Raw genomic sequence first — 17,063 nt, forward strand, 5'->3', positions numbered from 1 at the left:
ACTCAGAAGGGGGCTCTGACTAAAAGGTGGAGGCTTCTGATGTCACAGGGACTTCTGATGTGATGGGAGGAGGCTTCTGATGTCACAGGAACTTCTGATGTGATGGGAGGCTTCTGATGTCACAGGGACTTTTGATGTGATGGGAGGTTTCTGATGTTAAAGGGGGACTCTGATGAATCAGAAGGGGGCTCTGAGTAAAAGGGGGAGGCTTCTGATGTAAAAGGTGAGCCCTGATGTAAAAGCTGGACTCTAAAGGAACAGGAGGTTGGGCTCTGGTGAAATGAGGGCGCTCATGATTTGCAGGGGAAACTCTGATGTGATGGGGGGGGGGGCTTCTGATGTTACAGGGGGACTTTACTAATGGAAAGTGGGGGGCTTTGATGTGATGGGAAGTGTCTGATGGGAAAGGGGAACTCTGATGAAAGGGGAGGGGGGGCTCTGATGAATTGAGGGGCTTCTGATGTGGAAGGGACACACAGATGAATTAGGAGGAGGGCCTGAGGAAATGGGGGGGGGGGCTTTGATGTAAAAGGGAGACTGATGGAAGTGGAGGGGGGCTCTAAGGATATGGAGGGGCCTCTGATGTGAAAGGGGAAGGTAGGGCTTTGATGAAATGAGGGGGCTTCTGGTTTGAAGGGGGAACTCTGATGTAATGGGGGGGGGGGCTTCTGATGTTAAAGGGGGCTCTAATGGAAAATAAGGGGGGTTTGATGTGATGGGAAATGTCTGATGTGAGAGGGCAGCCTTGATGTAAATGGAAGCTTCTGATGGAAGTGGAGGGGGGCTCTAAGGATATGGGGGGGGGGGGCTCTGATGTAAAAGGGCAGCCATGATGTGAAAGGGGGGCTCATTTGGAAAGTGAGGGGGCTTTGATGTGATGGGAAATGTCTGATGAGAAAGGGCATCTGATGTGAGAGGGCTGCCTTGATGTAAAAGGGAGACTCTGATGGAAGTGGAGGGGGGCTCTAAGGATATGAGGGGGGGGGGCTCTGATGTAAAAGGGCAGCCCTGATGTGAAAGGGGGACTCAATTGGAAAGTGAGGGGGCTTTGATGTGATGGTAAGTGTCTGATTGGAAAGGGGTTCTGTTGTGATCAGGGGACTCTGGTGTGTAGGGGGTTTCGGATATAAAGGGGGGGGGCTGGTGAAATGGAGGGCTTTTGAGGGGGGGGGGGGTGTTTATTCATTCATTTTTAAAACTAATTTTTTCAGCCCCCAAATATGTGCCAAATATACAACATGGCCCTCATACTAAACAGATTAGAGACCCCTGATTTCCACCTTCCAGGTGCATCCAAAAGGTCCTACAACTCATTTTCTTTAGAAAGCAGCCACAGAGTAGAAAAGCCTGTCCCCTGCCAGCATGCTGCAGAGAAGGACCCTTGTTCTCAGTTTGGAAGCAGTGGTATCTCTGCAAATTCCCCCCTGATACCTCAGCAATCAGTAGGGAGCATAAGCTTTGCTGAATAAACACTACATGGCACCTGATTGGTGGATTTATCTTGGGGGGCGAGCCCTAAACTTTCCCCTTTGGTCTCTGCAGACCCACCCAGTTTACAGGTGGATTCCTTCCTGTGGATCTTTGCTTGCCCTGAGTAATGTTCATCCTTCAGACACTTCAGTGCTCGATTCTCTGCAAACTTTCAGGTTGGATTATTCCCCTCTTTAGATAAGCGATCGTCTGATTCACTTTATTTAAAAAAAAAAATCAGTGTAGGATTGTTCCCAAAACAGAAATAGCAGTTACCATGTGTGTGTACAAAATGCCAAGCGTGGCTGACTCATTCCGTCTGTTCAGCTTCACCCGTCTTATCAGTTTTAGATTTTCTTATGCTACCCTGGCTTCACAACATGACACATTGCAAGGATATACCACAAATATATGTATACACACCCATCAGCCATAACATTATGACTACCCTCCGTAACTCGTCCAGGCATGGACTCCTCTAGACCTCTGAAGGTACGCTGTGGTATCTGGCACCAAGTCGTCAGTAGCAGATCCTTTAAGTCCTGTAAGTTGGGAGGTGGGGCCTTTATGGATTGGACTTGTTTTTCCAACACATCCCACAGATGCTCAACTGGACTGAGATCTGGAGAATTTGGAGGCAACAATAACACCTTAAACTCTATGTGCTCCTCAAACCGTTTTTGAACCAGTTTTGCAGTGTGTCAGGGCGCATTATCCTGCTGAAAGAGGCCACTGCCATCAGGGAATACGGTTTCCATGAAGGGTGTACTTGGTCACCAACAATGGTTCATGTTAGGTTAGAACCACTTGAATGGGAGGAGCCAAGGTTTCCCAGCAGAACATTGCCCAAAGCATCACACTGCCTCTGCCGGCTAGTCTTCTACCATTGCTCCGTGCTCCAGTTCCGATGCTCACGTGCTCATTGTAGGCACTTTTGGCTGTGGACCCAGGTCAGCATGGGGCACCCTCACCGCTCTGCCGCTACACAGCTCCATACACAACAAACTTAGATGCTCGGTGTGTTCTGACACCTGTCTATCAGAACCAGCAATGTTTTTTCCAAAAATGTGAGTTCCAGTAGCTCTTCGTTTGCATCAGACTACACAGGTCAGATCCCCTCCCCCACCTCAATCAATGAGCCTCCTCCACCTCCTTCAATGAGCCCCCCCACCTCCATCAGTGAGCCTCCACCCTTCTCCCCACCTCCATCAGTGAGCCTTCCCTCCCCACCTCCATCAATGAGCCTTCCCTCCCCACCTCCATCAATGAGCCTTCCCTCCCCACCTCTATCAACGACCCTTCCCTCCCCACCTCCATCAATGAGCCTTCCATCCCCACCTCCATCAATGAGCCTTCCCTTCCCACCTCTATCAACGACCCTTCCCTCCCCACCTCCATCAATGAGCCTTCCATCCCCGTGTCCATCAATAAACCTTTCCTCCCCAACTCCATTAATGATCCTTCCCTCCCCACCTCCATCAATAAGCCTTCCCTCCCCACCTCCATCAATGAGCCTTCCCTCCCCACCTCCATCAATAAGCCTTCACTCCCCACCTCCATTAGTGAGCCTTCCCCTCCCCATCTTTATCAATGAGCCTCCCCTTCCCTCCCCTCCCCTCCACTCCACTCCTCTCCCCACTTCCGTCAATACGCCTTCCCTTTCCACCTTCTTCAATTAGCCCCCCCACATCTCAATCAATGAGCCCCCCCCCCCCCCACACCACCATGAATGATCCTTCCCTCCCCCACCTCCATCAATGATTCTTCCTTTCCTACCTTCTTCAATAAACCATCCCTACCCACCTCCTTCAATTAACCTTTCCCCCCACCTCCTTCAATGACCCTTCCCTCCACCTCCATCAATGAGCCTTCCCTCCCCAAGTCCATCAATGAGCCTTTCCTCCCCAAATCCACCAATGGGCCTTCCCTCCCAACCTCTATCAATGAGCCTTTCCTCACCACCACCATCAATGATCCTTCCCTCCCGAACCTCCATTAATGATCCTTCCCTCCCAAACCTCCATCAATGAGCCTTCCCTCCCCACCTCCATCAATCAGCCTTCACTCCCCATGTCCATCAATGAGCCTTCCCTCCCCACCTCCATCAATGAGCCCCCTCCCCCCACCTCCACCAATAAGCCTTCACTCCCCACCTCCATTAGTGAGCCTTCCCCTCCCCATGTTTATCAATGAGCTTCCCCTTCCCTCCCCTCCCCTCCACTCCTCTCCCCACTTCCATCAATACGCCTTCCCTTTCCACCTTCATCAATGAGCCCCCACATCTCAATCAATGAGCCCCCCCCCCCCCCACACCACCATGAATGAGCCTTCCCTCCCCCACCTCCATCAATGATCCTTCCTTTCCTACCTCCTTCAATAAACCATCCCTACCCACCTCCTTCAATGAGCCTTTCCACCCACCTCTATAAATGAGCCTTTCCTACCCCCATCTCCATCAATGAGCCTTCCCTCCCCACCTCCATCAATCAGCCTTCCCTCCCCACCTCCATCAATCAGCCTTCCCTCCCCACCTCCATCAATCAGCCTTCCCTCTCCACCTCCATCAATGAGCCTTCCCTCCCCACCTCCATCAATAAGCCTTTCCTCCCTACCTCCATCAATCAGCCTTCCCTCCCCACCTCCATCAATGAGCCTTCCTTTTCCACCTCCATAAATGAGCCTCCCCCCCAACCTTTATGAATGAACCTTCCTTCCCCCACTTCCATTAATGAGCCTTCCTTTTCCCACCTCGATCAATGAGCCTTGGCTTCCCATGACCCTGTCGCTAGTTGGCCGGTTCTCTTTCCTTGGCCCTCCTTTTGGTCGGTCCTGACCACTGCAGACCGAGAACATCCCACAAGAGCTACCACTTTGGAGTTGCTCTGACCCAGTCATCAAGACATTACAATTTGGCCCTCAAATCCTTACACTTTTTTACATTATTTCTGCTTTCATCACCTTCAGGGACAACATGTTCACTTGCTGCCTAATATATCCCACCCACTTTCAGATGTCATTGTAATGAGATAATCAATGTTATTCACTTTTTATGGCTGATTGGTGTGTGTGTGTACACTCACCGGCCACTTTATTAGGTACACCTGTTCAATGGCTTGGTAACACAAATTGCTAATCAGCCAATCACATGGCAGCAACTCGATGCATTTAGGAATCTAGATGTGGTGAAACCGACTTGATGAAATTCAAACCAAGCATCAGAATGGGGAAGAAAGGGCATTGAAGCGACTTTAAACCTGGTATGGTTGTAGGTGGCAGACGGGCTGGTCTGAGTATTTCTGGGATTTTCACACACAACCATCTCTTGGGTTTACAGAGAATGGTGGGAAAAAGAGAAAATATCCAGCGAGCGGCAGTTGTGTGGAGGAAAATGCCTTGTTGATGATGTCACTGCTACTTTCCCAGTATTGGGTGGAGCCTGCTGGGCCCCTCCCACAGCTCTGCTCTGCACAGGCTATGTACAGCGCAGTGATGATGTCACTGCCCACAAGGTAATATCTAGGTTACTAAAGGCATTGGGTGCACACAAAGTAAGATTGTATCCGCTGGCTGTTGAATATATTAAATGAAAGTTTTTGTGCCCGGAGTTCAGCTTTAAGCAGACCCGTCAGTGATATGAATACACAAATTTACATGACCGGAGATCAGAAGAAAGCCGTATTCCTCTATAGTGAGGTCATACATTGTATATCTCTGATATCCGTATATTTCATAAGAGGAGAAGATTCTGTTTATTGAAGCTGTACACGGATCTCCGTACTGTACTCCAGCCATTCATCATCCACCACAGATAACATTTGGAAATAGGGAAGGGAACGCATGTCATAAATTATGTGTTTATCTGCCTCCGACACACCAATTTACACTCTTCTGGAATCCTGCCGTGGGCCGTGATCTGGAAAAGTCAGATATACATTAAAAAGTATCTAAAGCCGAGAACGGAAATGTCATATATTGCAGTTTACCAGCCCTTAGATGTTGAGGCGGCATTCACTTTCTTTTTTTCTGTTTTTTTTTCTTTTGGCGATTCTGCTAGACACTTCCTGTCCAGGGGTGACAACGCTCACTCCCTGTGTCTATGGAGGAGCAGCGCTGTCTAAGATTTTAGTGTGAATTTGAGATTTGGTCATTGTGGAAATGGGGTTTAGAATATTTTTCTTTCAGGGCCTATTTACTCTTAAAGTGACACTGAACTATACCGTTATCCTCCAAATAATAATCCATACGCATCCACTACTTAAAGCAGAACTTCAGCCTCTGTTCTCCATGGCTCTGCCTTCCTCCTGTGCGCCATTACGTCGAAAGGAATTAGTAGAGTTGGAGGAGGCTGAGAGCAATAAAAGGGACTTCAAGTGCACTTATCCTTGTGATCAACGGGTCCTTTCTACACTGTAAAGCTGCATGGTGTAGTTAGGATAGCACTTCTGCATGCTCCTCACTGCCCCGCCTCTTCCATGCTCCTCACTGCCCCGCCTCTTCCATGCTCCTCACTGCCCGCTGCCTGAATTCTCCTCACTGCCCGCTTCTTCCATGCTCCTCACTGCCCTCTTCCTAAATGCTACTCACTGCCCCACTGCCTCCATGCTTCTTACTGCCTGCCTCCTACATGCTCCTCATTGCCCCACCTCCTCCATGCTCCTCACTTCCAGCCTCCGGCATGTGCCTCACTGCTTTACCTCCTCCATTGTCCTCCCTGCCCCGCTTCTTCCATGCTCCTCACTGCCCGCTTCCTTCATGCTCCTCACTGCTCCGCTTCTTCCATGCTCCTCACTGCCCCACTGGCTCTATGCTTCTTACTGCCGGCCTCCTGCATGCGCCTCACTGCCCTATCTCCTCCATTCTCCTTACTGCCCCGCCTCTTCCATGCTCCTCACTGCCCGCTTCCTGCATGCTCCTCACTGCCCGCTTCCTGCATGCTCCTCACTGCCCCGCTTCTTCCATGCTTCTCACTGTCCGCTTCCTTCATGCTCCTCACTGCCCCACCGCCTCCATGCTTCTTACTGCCTGCCTCCTACATGCTCCTCATTGCCCCACCTCCTCCATGCTCCTCACTGCCGGCCTCCGGCATGCGCCTCACTGCTTTACCTCCTCCATTGTCCTCCCTGCCCCGCTTCTTCCATGCTCCTCACTCCCCGCTTCCTTCATGCTCCTCACTGCTCTGCTTCTTCCATGCTCCTCACTGCCCCACTGGCTTTATGCTTCTTACTGCCTGCCTCCTGCATGCGCCTCACTGCCCTATCTCCTCCATTCTCCTTACTTCCCCGCCTCTTCCATGCTCCTCACTGCTCGCTTCCTGCATGCTCCTCACTGCCCCGCTTCTTCCATGCTTCTCACTGCCCGCTTCCTTCATGCTCCTCACTGCCCCACCGCCTCCATGCTTCTTACTGTCTGCCTCCTGCATGGGCCTCACTCCCCCTCCTTATGCATACTCCTCACTGTCTCGCCTCTTGCATGCTCCTCACTGCCTCGCCTCCTGCATGCTCTTCACTGCCCCACCTCCTGCATGTTCTTCACTGCCCCACCTCCTGCATACTCCTCACTGTCTCACCTCCTGCATGCTCCTCACTGCCTCACCTCCTGCATGTTCTTCACTGCCCCACCTCCTGGTTTGGTAGTCATTTTTGGGATGTGGCACCGTTGGGATTTAGACAACATGAGCAATTATTTTTGTAACCTCCTGCATGTTGTTCACTGCCCCACCTCCTGCATACTCCTCACTGTCTTGCTACCTGCATTCTCCTCACTGCCTCTCCTTCTGCTTGCTCTTCACTGCCCCACCTCCTGCATGTTCTTCACTGCCCCTCCTCCTGCATGTTCTTCACTGACCCACCTCCATGCTCTTTAGGCTACTAGTAAACATTGCTACAGTGGTGGCGCTCACCATGAGCTGGCTTCCTCCTGTACTACCCCCTACTGCCCATCATCTTTCCCACTGCTAGCCTGATTCCAACTTTGATAGTTCTCCCAAGCTGGCAGTGTTCACTCAAAGACAAGTTTGCAGTAGCTGTATTGGAAAATAAAATGTTTTATGGCATTTGAAGCAAAAGAACAAGGAGCTAAAGGAAGGTCTCATCTCGCCTCATATTGGTAACTTTTTAAGGCAATGACTTTTCTTCCTCCCAGCACCACCTCCATTTTGTCCAGAGCCGCCCTGGCCCGTCTTCACTCTGTTGACTTCCCTGAAATTTTGGACTGCAATAACGAAGTGGCGGAAGTGGTCGATCCATCCAGTCCGGTGAACTTTAACCCTCAGAGAGAAGAAGCCGATTATCTGCAGTGCAATGAAATAGTCCTGCAGTTCCTGGCCTTCAGCAGGTGAGAACCGACCTTAGGCTTCACTCCGCATTGAATGCAGAAGACATTGATCTGGGAGCCATGATCAAACACTATGGAGTGTTTATAAAAAATCTACAGAACTGCTCGTCCTACGGAATTGCAAAAGATTTGTTGTGTGCAAATGTGGGCAAAATCGAATGTTAATAGTCTAGTTTTCATTCATACAGAATACCATGTATCAGATACCACATTATGGCCACTAGACAGAGCCAATCATCATAATAAGCAAGTATTTATTTCCCATGGTCATTTGCCCCATCTAGTGGCCATAATGCAGTAAATTCCTGGACCACATTATTTTTTTTAAATTAATATCATTCAACCTATAAAAAAAAAAAAAATAGCTTAATAACATTATTTTTTGCTGGCATTTGCACAGAACAAATCTGCATGCAGTTTTACAGGAAGAATAGCTCTAGAACTTTTCTTCTGTACAGTATATGTGTTTACATGCATTTTACAAGAATTTAGCTGCTTAATCGAGGCTCAGTGGTCCAGTGGACCATGACCCTGGTGTGCATTTAGCCAGAGAAAAACATTACATTGCCAGAGGCCTTTTAGGGCTCATTCAGTCGAGGACTGGCACCCATCCTGCATGCAGACAGTCTGCACTTAGACACAGTTGGCTTGAGGAAGATCGCTTTGACACGGTTGGCCGGAGGGGGATCACTTTGGCACAGTTGACCAGAGAGGGATCACTTTGATACAGTTGGCCAGAGAGGGATCACGTTGACACAGTTGGGCAGAGAGGGATCACTTTGACGCAGTTGGCCAGAGGGGAATCACTGACACAGTTGGCCAGAGAGGGATCATTTTAACACAGTTGACCAGAGTAGAAGCGCTTTGACACAATTGGCCAGAGAGGAATCACTTTGACACAGTTAGCCAGAGGGAATCACTTTGACACAGTTGGCTAGTTGGGGATCACTTTGACACAGTTGGTCAAAGGGGATCACTTTGACACTGTTGGCCAGAGGGGGATCAGTTTGATGCAGTTGTCCAGAGGGGATCATTTTGGGACAGTTGGACAGAGGGGGATCACTTTGACACAGTTGGCCAGAGGAGGATCATTTTGACACAGTTGGCTAGAGGGGGATCGCTTTGACACAGGTGGCCAGATAGGGATTACTTTGATGCAGTTAGCCAGAGGGGGATCACTTTAACACAGTTGGCCAGCGGGAGATCACTGTGACACAGTTGGCCAGAGGGGATCACTTTAATGTAGTTTCCCAAAGGGGGATCACTTTGATATAGTTTGCCGGAAGGGGATCACTTTAACGCAGTTGGCCAGTGGGAGATCACTATGACACAGTTTGCCATATGGGGATCACTTTGAGAGACAGTTGACCATAGGGGGATCACTCTGAGAGAGAGTTGGCAGTTGGTTAGAGGAGAATTACTTTGACCCAGTTGGCCAGAGGGGATCACTTTGACACTGTTGGCCAGTTAGGGATTACTTTGACCCAGTTGGCCAGAGGGGAATCACTTTGACATAGTTGGCCAGAGGAGGATCACTTTGACACAATTGGCCAGAGAGGGATCACTTTGCGACAGTTGGCCAGAGGGGGATCACTTTGAGACATATGGCCAGAGGGGAATCAGTTTGACACCGTTGGCCAAAGGGAATCACTTTGACACAGTAGGCCAGCTTGAACATTTGTTGCAATGTAAGTGAACTAAGAATCCCTGTTTTTTTAAGCAGAGTGGGCCTCATTCTGTATATCTTTCTGTGTGTCTGAGCTGGCGTCGGCTTTATTATTATATTCCTGAGATGATAATACTAATTCTTTTTTTTTCTCTGCTTAGCATTCCGGAAAGTAACTTGTCACTGAACTGGCCGCAGACTGTTTACTTCACCTTCCAGTTCTATAGATTCCAGCCAGTAACGACTCCTCGTCTGCAGCTAGTACAGGTTCACTCCAAAGGAGCGTCCCGGACAGAAACCCCGGCTCGGGTGATCGTTTCACTCAACAAGGATGGCTCCATAACCCAGGGCAAGTGTCTATTTTATGATTTTTTTCTTCATTGCTGTCTATGTCCGTTAATTGACTTGTAGCAGTCAGTGAGAAATGAAACCCCCATTACGTTCGGTGACCAGTAACACCCACCAAATGTGATCTGTTCAAGTGAATGGGGGTGGCGTCACAACTGCGTGCAATGTATGGGGTGGTGTGGGCTTTTAAGGCTCGTTCATACAAGCTTTTCTCTCTGAAGAGCAATCTGTGTTTGAGTAGCTTTTCAGAGAGCATTTGACAGGCAGTAAAATCCAATGTTTTACCCCTTGAAGCCAGTAGCATGCAAAAGTTGCATGCATCACACATTTCTGTAGGGTGGTTGTAGAGCAGCCCTATTGGCTTGAAAGTAACAGGGGGTATCATTTCTGCCACCACCACAAAGCAAAGCATGGTGGCCATGACATGTGCAGCTAAAGGGGGAGTGGTTGGCGGGCAGCAAAACTGAGGCTCTTTCACAGGGTTTTACTGACCCCAACCACTAGGGTGACCAAACTCTTAGGGTGGCAAGATGGCGATATAAAGCCTCCTCTCCATCTGCCAAACATCCTCCTTGAAAGAAATCTACTGCAAATTGCTCTTCATAGGGTTACCTGTTGTATAGCAAGCCCAGCTCATCTATCCCCCACTTTCCTACTAGGACAGACTATTAACACAGAAAGGTGACCTTTCTGTATGATAAAATAGCACCAAGTACCAAAAAAAAGTGAAATAGTCTATGAAAATTAAATTTTTACTCATTGTTCCATTTTATTTTTTATTACAGGCTGTCCGGGTTATCAGCTGAAGTACATGGTGGACCCCAGATTTCTGAAGCCAGGAGAACAGCGCTGGTTTCTACGGTATCTGGCGCTCCAGACTCTACAGATTGATGTTTGGGATGGAGACTCCCTGCTGCTCATTGGGTCAGCCGCAGTAGAAATGAAGGTACTGTGTGGATGACTAATAGTTTGTTTTTAGAGTATGCTACTTTAGCAATTAAGAGAATTGCAGTTTTTAAGACAGTGTAGGGGCTGGCAAGAGGGGGGGGGGGGTCACTTTGACACAGTTGACCAGAGTAGGATCACTTTGGCACAGTTGACCAGAGTGGGATCACTTTGACACAGTTGGCCAGAGAGGGATCACTTGAACTCAGTTGGCCAGTAAGGGTCACTTGATCACAGTTGACCGGAGTGGGATCACTTTGCTATAGTTGGCCAGAGAGGGATCACTTTAACAACACAGTTGGCCAAAGGGTGATTACTTTGACTTACGTGGCCAGAGGGGGATCACTTGGACACAGTTGACCAGAGTGGGATCACTTTGACACAGTTGGCCAGAGGGGATCACTTTGACACCATTGGCCAGAGAAGGATCACTTGAGCACTGTTGGCTAGAAAGGGATTACTTTGACACAGTTGACTAGTGCAGGATCACTGTGACACAGTTGGCCAGAGGGGGATCACTTTGACACAGTTGGCCAGAGGGGATCACTTTGACACAGTTGGCCAGAGGGGATCACTTTGACACAGTTGGCCAGAGGGGGGTCACTTTGACACAGTTGGCCATACAGGGAGTACTTTGACACAGTTGACCAGAGAGAAATTACTGTGACAAAGTTGGCCAAAGAGGGATCACTTTGACACAGTTGGCCAGAGGTGGATAACTTTGATACTGTTGGCCAGAGGGGGATCACTTTGATACAGTTGGCCAGAGAGGGATCATTCTTACACAGTTGGCCAGAGGAGGATCACTTTGACATAGTTGCCCATTAAGTTATCACTTTGGCACAGTTGACCAGACAGGAATCACTTTGACACCGTTGGCCAGAGAGGCATCACTTTGACACAGTTGGACAGAGAGGGATCACTTTGACACAGTTGGCAAGAGTGGGATCATTTTGACACAGTTGACCAGAGGGGGATCACTTACACACAGTTAGCCATGGAGGGATCAATGTGACATAGTTGGCCAGCTTGAACATGTATTACAATGTAAGCAAACTAAGACTTCCCTACTTTTTAAGGTTGCTATGAATATGTAATGGTTACCATGTGGTTACACCTCGTTAGTATCTGAATCTCCAACTCCAGTGCATAGAGCAGGTAAATAAAAGGACAGGTGGGCCTGAAGCTGCCACCCTGGGCACAATCTGGGGGAGGAGTGGCAGCTAGGACTGGAAAGGAGCAGCAGCTGGTACCTGAGGGGGAGTGGCAGCTGATACAGGAGAAGTAGTGGCAGCTGGTATCAGAGGAGGAGCAGCAGCTGGTACCAGAGAAGAAGTGGTACCTGGTACCGGAGGAGAAGCAGCAGCTGGTACTGGAGGAGAAGCGGCAGCTGGTACAGGAGGAGGAGTGGCAGCTGGGACCAGAGAAGAAGTGGCAGCGGGGACCAGAGAAGAATTGGCAGCTGCTACCGGAGGAGAAGTGGCAGCTGGTACAGAAGGAGAAGCGGCAGCTGGGACCGGAGGAGAAGTGGCAGCTGGGATTGGAAGAGGAGCAGTATCATCTGGTACCAGAGGAGGAGCGCCAGTTGGAACTGGAGAAGGAGTGGCAGCTGGTACCGGAGGAGTGGCAGTTGGGACTGCAGGAAGGGCATCAGCTGGTACCAGAGGAGGAGCGGCAGCTTGGACTAGGAAAAGGTGAGGGGTGGAAGTGGCAGCTGGGACTAAAGGAGGAATGGGAGCTGGGACTGGAGGAGGAGTAGCAGCTGGGACTGGATGAGTGGTAGCTGGGACTGGAGGGGGAATGCTGGTACTAGAGGAGGATTACAACCTGGGACTGGAGGAGAGGTGGCATCTAGCTCTGGGGAGGAGTGGCAGCTGGGGACTGGAGTGGGAGTGCCAGCTGGGACTGGGGGAGGGGTGGCAGCTAGCACTGGGGAGGAGTAGCAGCTGAGGACTGGAGGAGGAGTGGCAACTGGGGAGTGGAGGGGGAGTGCGAGCCGGGGCTAAAGCGGGACACATGTTGGGATCGTGAGAACAGATCAGGGAACTTCTTGGAGAGACGGAGAGAAGATAATTTTGTTTAAAAATAAAAATCTTAGTGGCGTTCAGCTTTAAGGCAGCCAAATGCGGATTCTTAAGGTTCACGGCGTGCTTTGTAGGTATTTTACTTTGGATATTACTTTTTTATGTAGTTGCCAGCAGAGAGGATAAGGCAGGTTTATTGCCTTATTGTTTTGGAGAATAGCCGCGAGGGTAAACAATGCGCCCTTCTGCTTCTAGGAAATAAACATTTTCATTTTATTTTATTTTATATATATATCTTTTTCTGTTCCTCTATATACTGTGTATTCAGGTGTGTCTATGAACATTAAATACCTGGTATAGGAAAAAAAAAGCGCTAAAGAACAAACAGAGCAACGCATGGCCACATTTCAGCCATTGCAAAGAGAAAAGATTTGATTGGTTGATATTGATTGGAATGAACAGATCACTTATTGGCTCAAAGAATAGATAAATGTTATACATATTGTGTTTTTGTCTTTGAAATGTATAGATTTGTGCTAAGTTTAGTGTATTTTGGGTTCATCTGTTAAACCTTTCAGGGGATGAACTGAAAGAGGTTGTAAAGCTTTTTTTTTTTTTTAACATACAGTGAGGGAAAAAGTATTTGAACCCCTGCTGATTTTGTAAGTTTGCCCACTGACACAGAAATGATCAGTCTATAATTTTAATGGTCGGTTTATTTTAACATTGAGAGACAGAATAACAATAAAAATATCCAGAAAAACGCATTTTAAAAAAGTTCTAAATTGATTTGCAATTTATTGAGTAAATAAGTATTTAATCCCCTATCACAGGGATCCTCGAACTCCAGCTGTTGTGGAACTACGCATTCCATGAGGCTTTGTAAACCTCTGACATGCACAGACTTGACTAGGCATGATGGGAATTGTAGTTCCTGAACAACTGGAGGGCCATAATTTGAAGACCCCTGCCCTATCAATTAGCAAGATTTCTGGCTCCCAGGTGTCTTCTATACAGGTAACAAGCTGAGATTAGGAGGACTCTCTTAAAGGGAGTGCTCCTAATCTCAGCTTGTTACCTGTATAAAAGACACCTGTCCACAGAAGCAATCAATCAGATTCTAATCTCTCCACCATGGTCGAGACCAAAGAGCTGTCCAAGGATGTCAGGGAGAAGATTGTAGACCTTCACAAGGCTGGAATGGGCTACAAGACCATCATCAAGCAGCTTGGTGAGAGGGTGACAACAGTTGGTGTGATTATTCGCAAATGGAAGAAACACAAAATAACTGTCAAACTCCCTCGGTCTGGGGCCCCATGCAGGATCTCACCTCATGGAGTTTCAATGATCATGAGAACGGTGAGATATCAGCCCAGAACTACACAGGAGAATCTTGTCAATGATCTCTAAGCAGCTGGGACCATAGTCACCAAGAAAACAATTGGCAACACACTACACCGTGAAGGACAGAAATCCTGCAGCACCCGTAAGGTCCCCCTGCTCAAGAAAGGACATTTGAAGGTTGCTAATGAACATCTGAATGATTTAGAGGAGAACTGGGTGAAAATGTCGTGGTCAGATGAGATCAAAATCCTTGGCATCAACTCAACTCGCTGTCTTTGAAGGAGAAGGAAAACTGCCTATGATCCCAAGAACACCATCCCCACCGTCAAACATGGAGGTGGAAACATTATGCTTTGGGGTTGTTTTTCTGCTAAGGAGACAGGACAACTTCACCGCATCAAAGGGACGATGGGCGGGGCTATGTTCCATCAAATCTTGGGTGAGAATAGCGCACACATGCAAAAGAAATGACTATCAATTATAAAGGCTATCCATAAATAAAAATGGGGATTTGGTCCCACCATATGGCCATATCGTGCTCAAGCCCACCACTATGTCAAAGTACCCCATTGTCAGTGGGTCCTACACTATCCATAAAAAGAAGGATGAATCCAGCCTCTCTAACCATTGGAGATACTTACTCCTTACTGGGAGAGATGTGCAACTGCACTATAAGGGACTCCGCCTATATCTGCTTGCTAGTGGCCTAGCCAGTCTCCAGACCTTAATCCCATAGAAAATATGTGGAGGGAGCTGAAGGTTTTAGTTATCAAACATCAGCCTCAAAACCTTAATGACTTGGAGAAGATCTGTATAGAGGAGTGGGACAAAATGTGAGATGTGTGTAAACCTGATTGCCAACTACAAGAAACGTCTGCCCTCTGTGATTGCCAACAAGGGTTTCTCCACCAACTACTAAATCATGTTTTGCGAAGGGGTCAAATGCTTATTTCACTCATTAAAATATTCGCCGCTCTCACCATTCAAATTCCCCAACACGCAAGCAAGTGGGCACTACTAGTGATTGCAGCCTAGGATACGCCCACACCCGCAGAAAGCCTCGGGGCTTGTCGGGGAATTTGAATGGTGAGAGCGGCTGTCGGCCGGCTGAGGCGGATGAAGTAACGGTGGGAAAAGCGGCACAAAGCTGAGGAGAAATCTTGTCCGGCTCTCCGCTCATTGTTACGTCACTGCGTGAACCTCAGGCATCTCACGTCAGAGGCTAGGCGGTTATCTGTCATCTCATCTTACAGTTTTACATGCTCTATGATCTGAACTGCTCCTTGTTATTTGGTGGAGTTTGTGGATAAGAATTTGGGTGGCTTCCCCCTTACTATACTGGCTTAAAGAGGAATGTCGAGGAGAGTGGAGTTTAGCCCAGGAGTCCTTATCCCTATCCGTTTGAGGATATCCATTTCAGGGTTCAGTCAGTGAGGTCCATTCAACATCTTATGGAAATGGCAGGCCTTCACCCATTATACCTTTGGTGAGTGCGGGACCATTGGGAGAGGCTGCACGTGGTGTGGTGAAGGATTATGAAGTTTAACCATTAACTTCTCTCACATTGTGTACTTCGGGATCATTTCTACTTATTATGGACTGATTACATGAGATATTATGTTTTGATGTATTATTTTGTGGTATATATTTTTCCATAGTCCCATTAACTGCAATAACTTAGGATTTAAGTCCTGAACCCTAAAGCGGAGTTCCAACTAAAAGCAAAAAAAAATACATAAAAATACCCCCCGTAAAAGTCAGGGCTAGTACATTCCACAATGGATAGCCTCTGATCTGTCCCGGGTTGCACTTACCTGCAAGAAGAAATACTTACCTTGAAAATGTCTTCTCCAGCGCTGCCATCTCAGGTGTGGGCAGCTTGAAGCCAGCGCGATCCTCTTCTGTGTCCTCTTCCTTCTTCTTCGGTCCCACGATGCACTGCGCTGGCCCCGCCGTCACTTCCAGGGCTGCAGCGTCATCCCTGCACAGCTTCTGGGCATGCCCAGAAGCTGTTTAGCAAGGTATGATGGCGCCTGCACCGGAACTGACGTCTGGGCCAGTGCAAGCGCATTAATTCCTGGGAGCGATGACGTTCAGCTCACATGAATCATTGCAAGCCAGGAAGTGACGACTCGCTGTGGCCGCCGAGGGGAGGAAGAGGAAGTAAGGTAAGTATATTTTCTTCTAAACAAGGTAAGTATAAGAATCAATTTGTTTTTCAGGTGACCCGGAGCAAGAAGATGGACGGAACGTTCATTTTAGGGTGGAACTCCGGTTTAAATTACTATTTCTATATATACTTTTTTAATATTGATTAGCACCGCCTAGTGCTTTGGCTCTTATGATCCAACACACCCTTCTGTATAGTATTGTATTATTTTTTAGGTGGCTGCTCGTTTATTTACATGATTTTCTCAGTTCATTTTGGCGCAGGGTGGAGACTGCTTGTGATTCACAAGTTGATCTTCCTATCCAAAAATTATATAAAGTTAATTTGGGTACAGTGTTGCATGACCGCGCAACCGCTTGTTAAAAAGAGGTTGCACGGTCATGCAGCGCTGTATAGCAAAAAATGGGCTGATCATGAAGGGGGTAAAATCTTCCAGAGGTCAAGGGGTTAAACATGTGCAAAAAAAGAAAAAAAAAAGGCTCTAGAAGTGAAAGGGTTAAGTGGCGTCACCAGGTAAAAGTAAGCCGGCACTGGATTGGTCGCTGTGGGATACGTGATTCTCCCCGCGTGCTTGTTTGCCATGGCATCTACATAGGGCTCCTCTATAAATATATTAAAGTAATGTTCGCTGGCTTACAACCACGTTCATTATCATATTACTGCAATTTAATCTGGATAAAAGGTTAGAAACACAAATGACTTCGCAAGCATTTTAAACGAGAGCAATTTAGATAAAAATAAGGAATAATGTTAAACGACTTAG

The 17,063-nt window shown here is 48.0% G+C and overlaps 1 protein-coding gene across 1 annotated transcript in view; it reads left to right on the plus strand.

The window, feature by feature from the left end:
• Positions 1-17,063, plus strand: part of LOC309568384 (nephrocystin-4-like) — a 350,057-nt gene that overhangs the window by 230,230 nt on the left and 102,764 nt on the right. Inside the window, exons 13-15 of the mRNA XM_082274044.1 lie at positions 7,612-7,803; positions 9,631-9,818; positions 10,603-10,763. Coding sequence (XP_082130170.1) covers positions 7,612-7,803; positions 9,631-9,818; positions 10,603-10,763 — 541 coding nt within the window. The remainder of the gene's footprint in view (positions 1-7,611; positions 7,804-9,630; positions 9,819-10,602; positions 10,764-17,063) is intronic.

The sequence above is a fragment of the Pelophylax lessonae genome (genome assembly GCF_965119305.1).
Source record: "Pelophylax lessonae genome assembly, chromosome: 12".
Classification (NCBI taxonomy): Eukaryota; Metazoa; Chordata; class Amphibia; order Anura; family Ranidae; genus Pelophylax; species Pelophylax lessonae.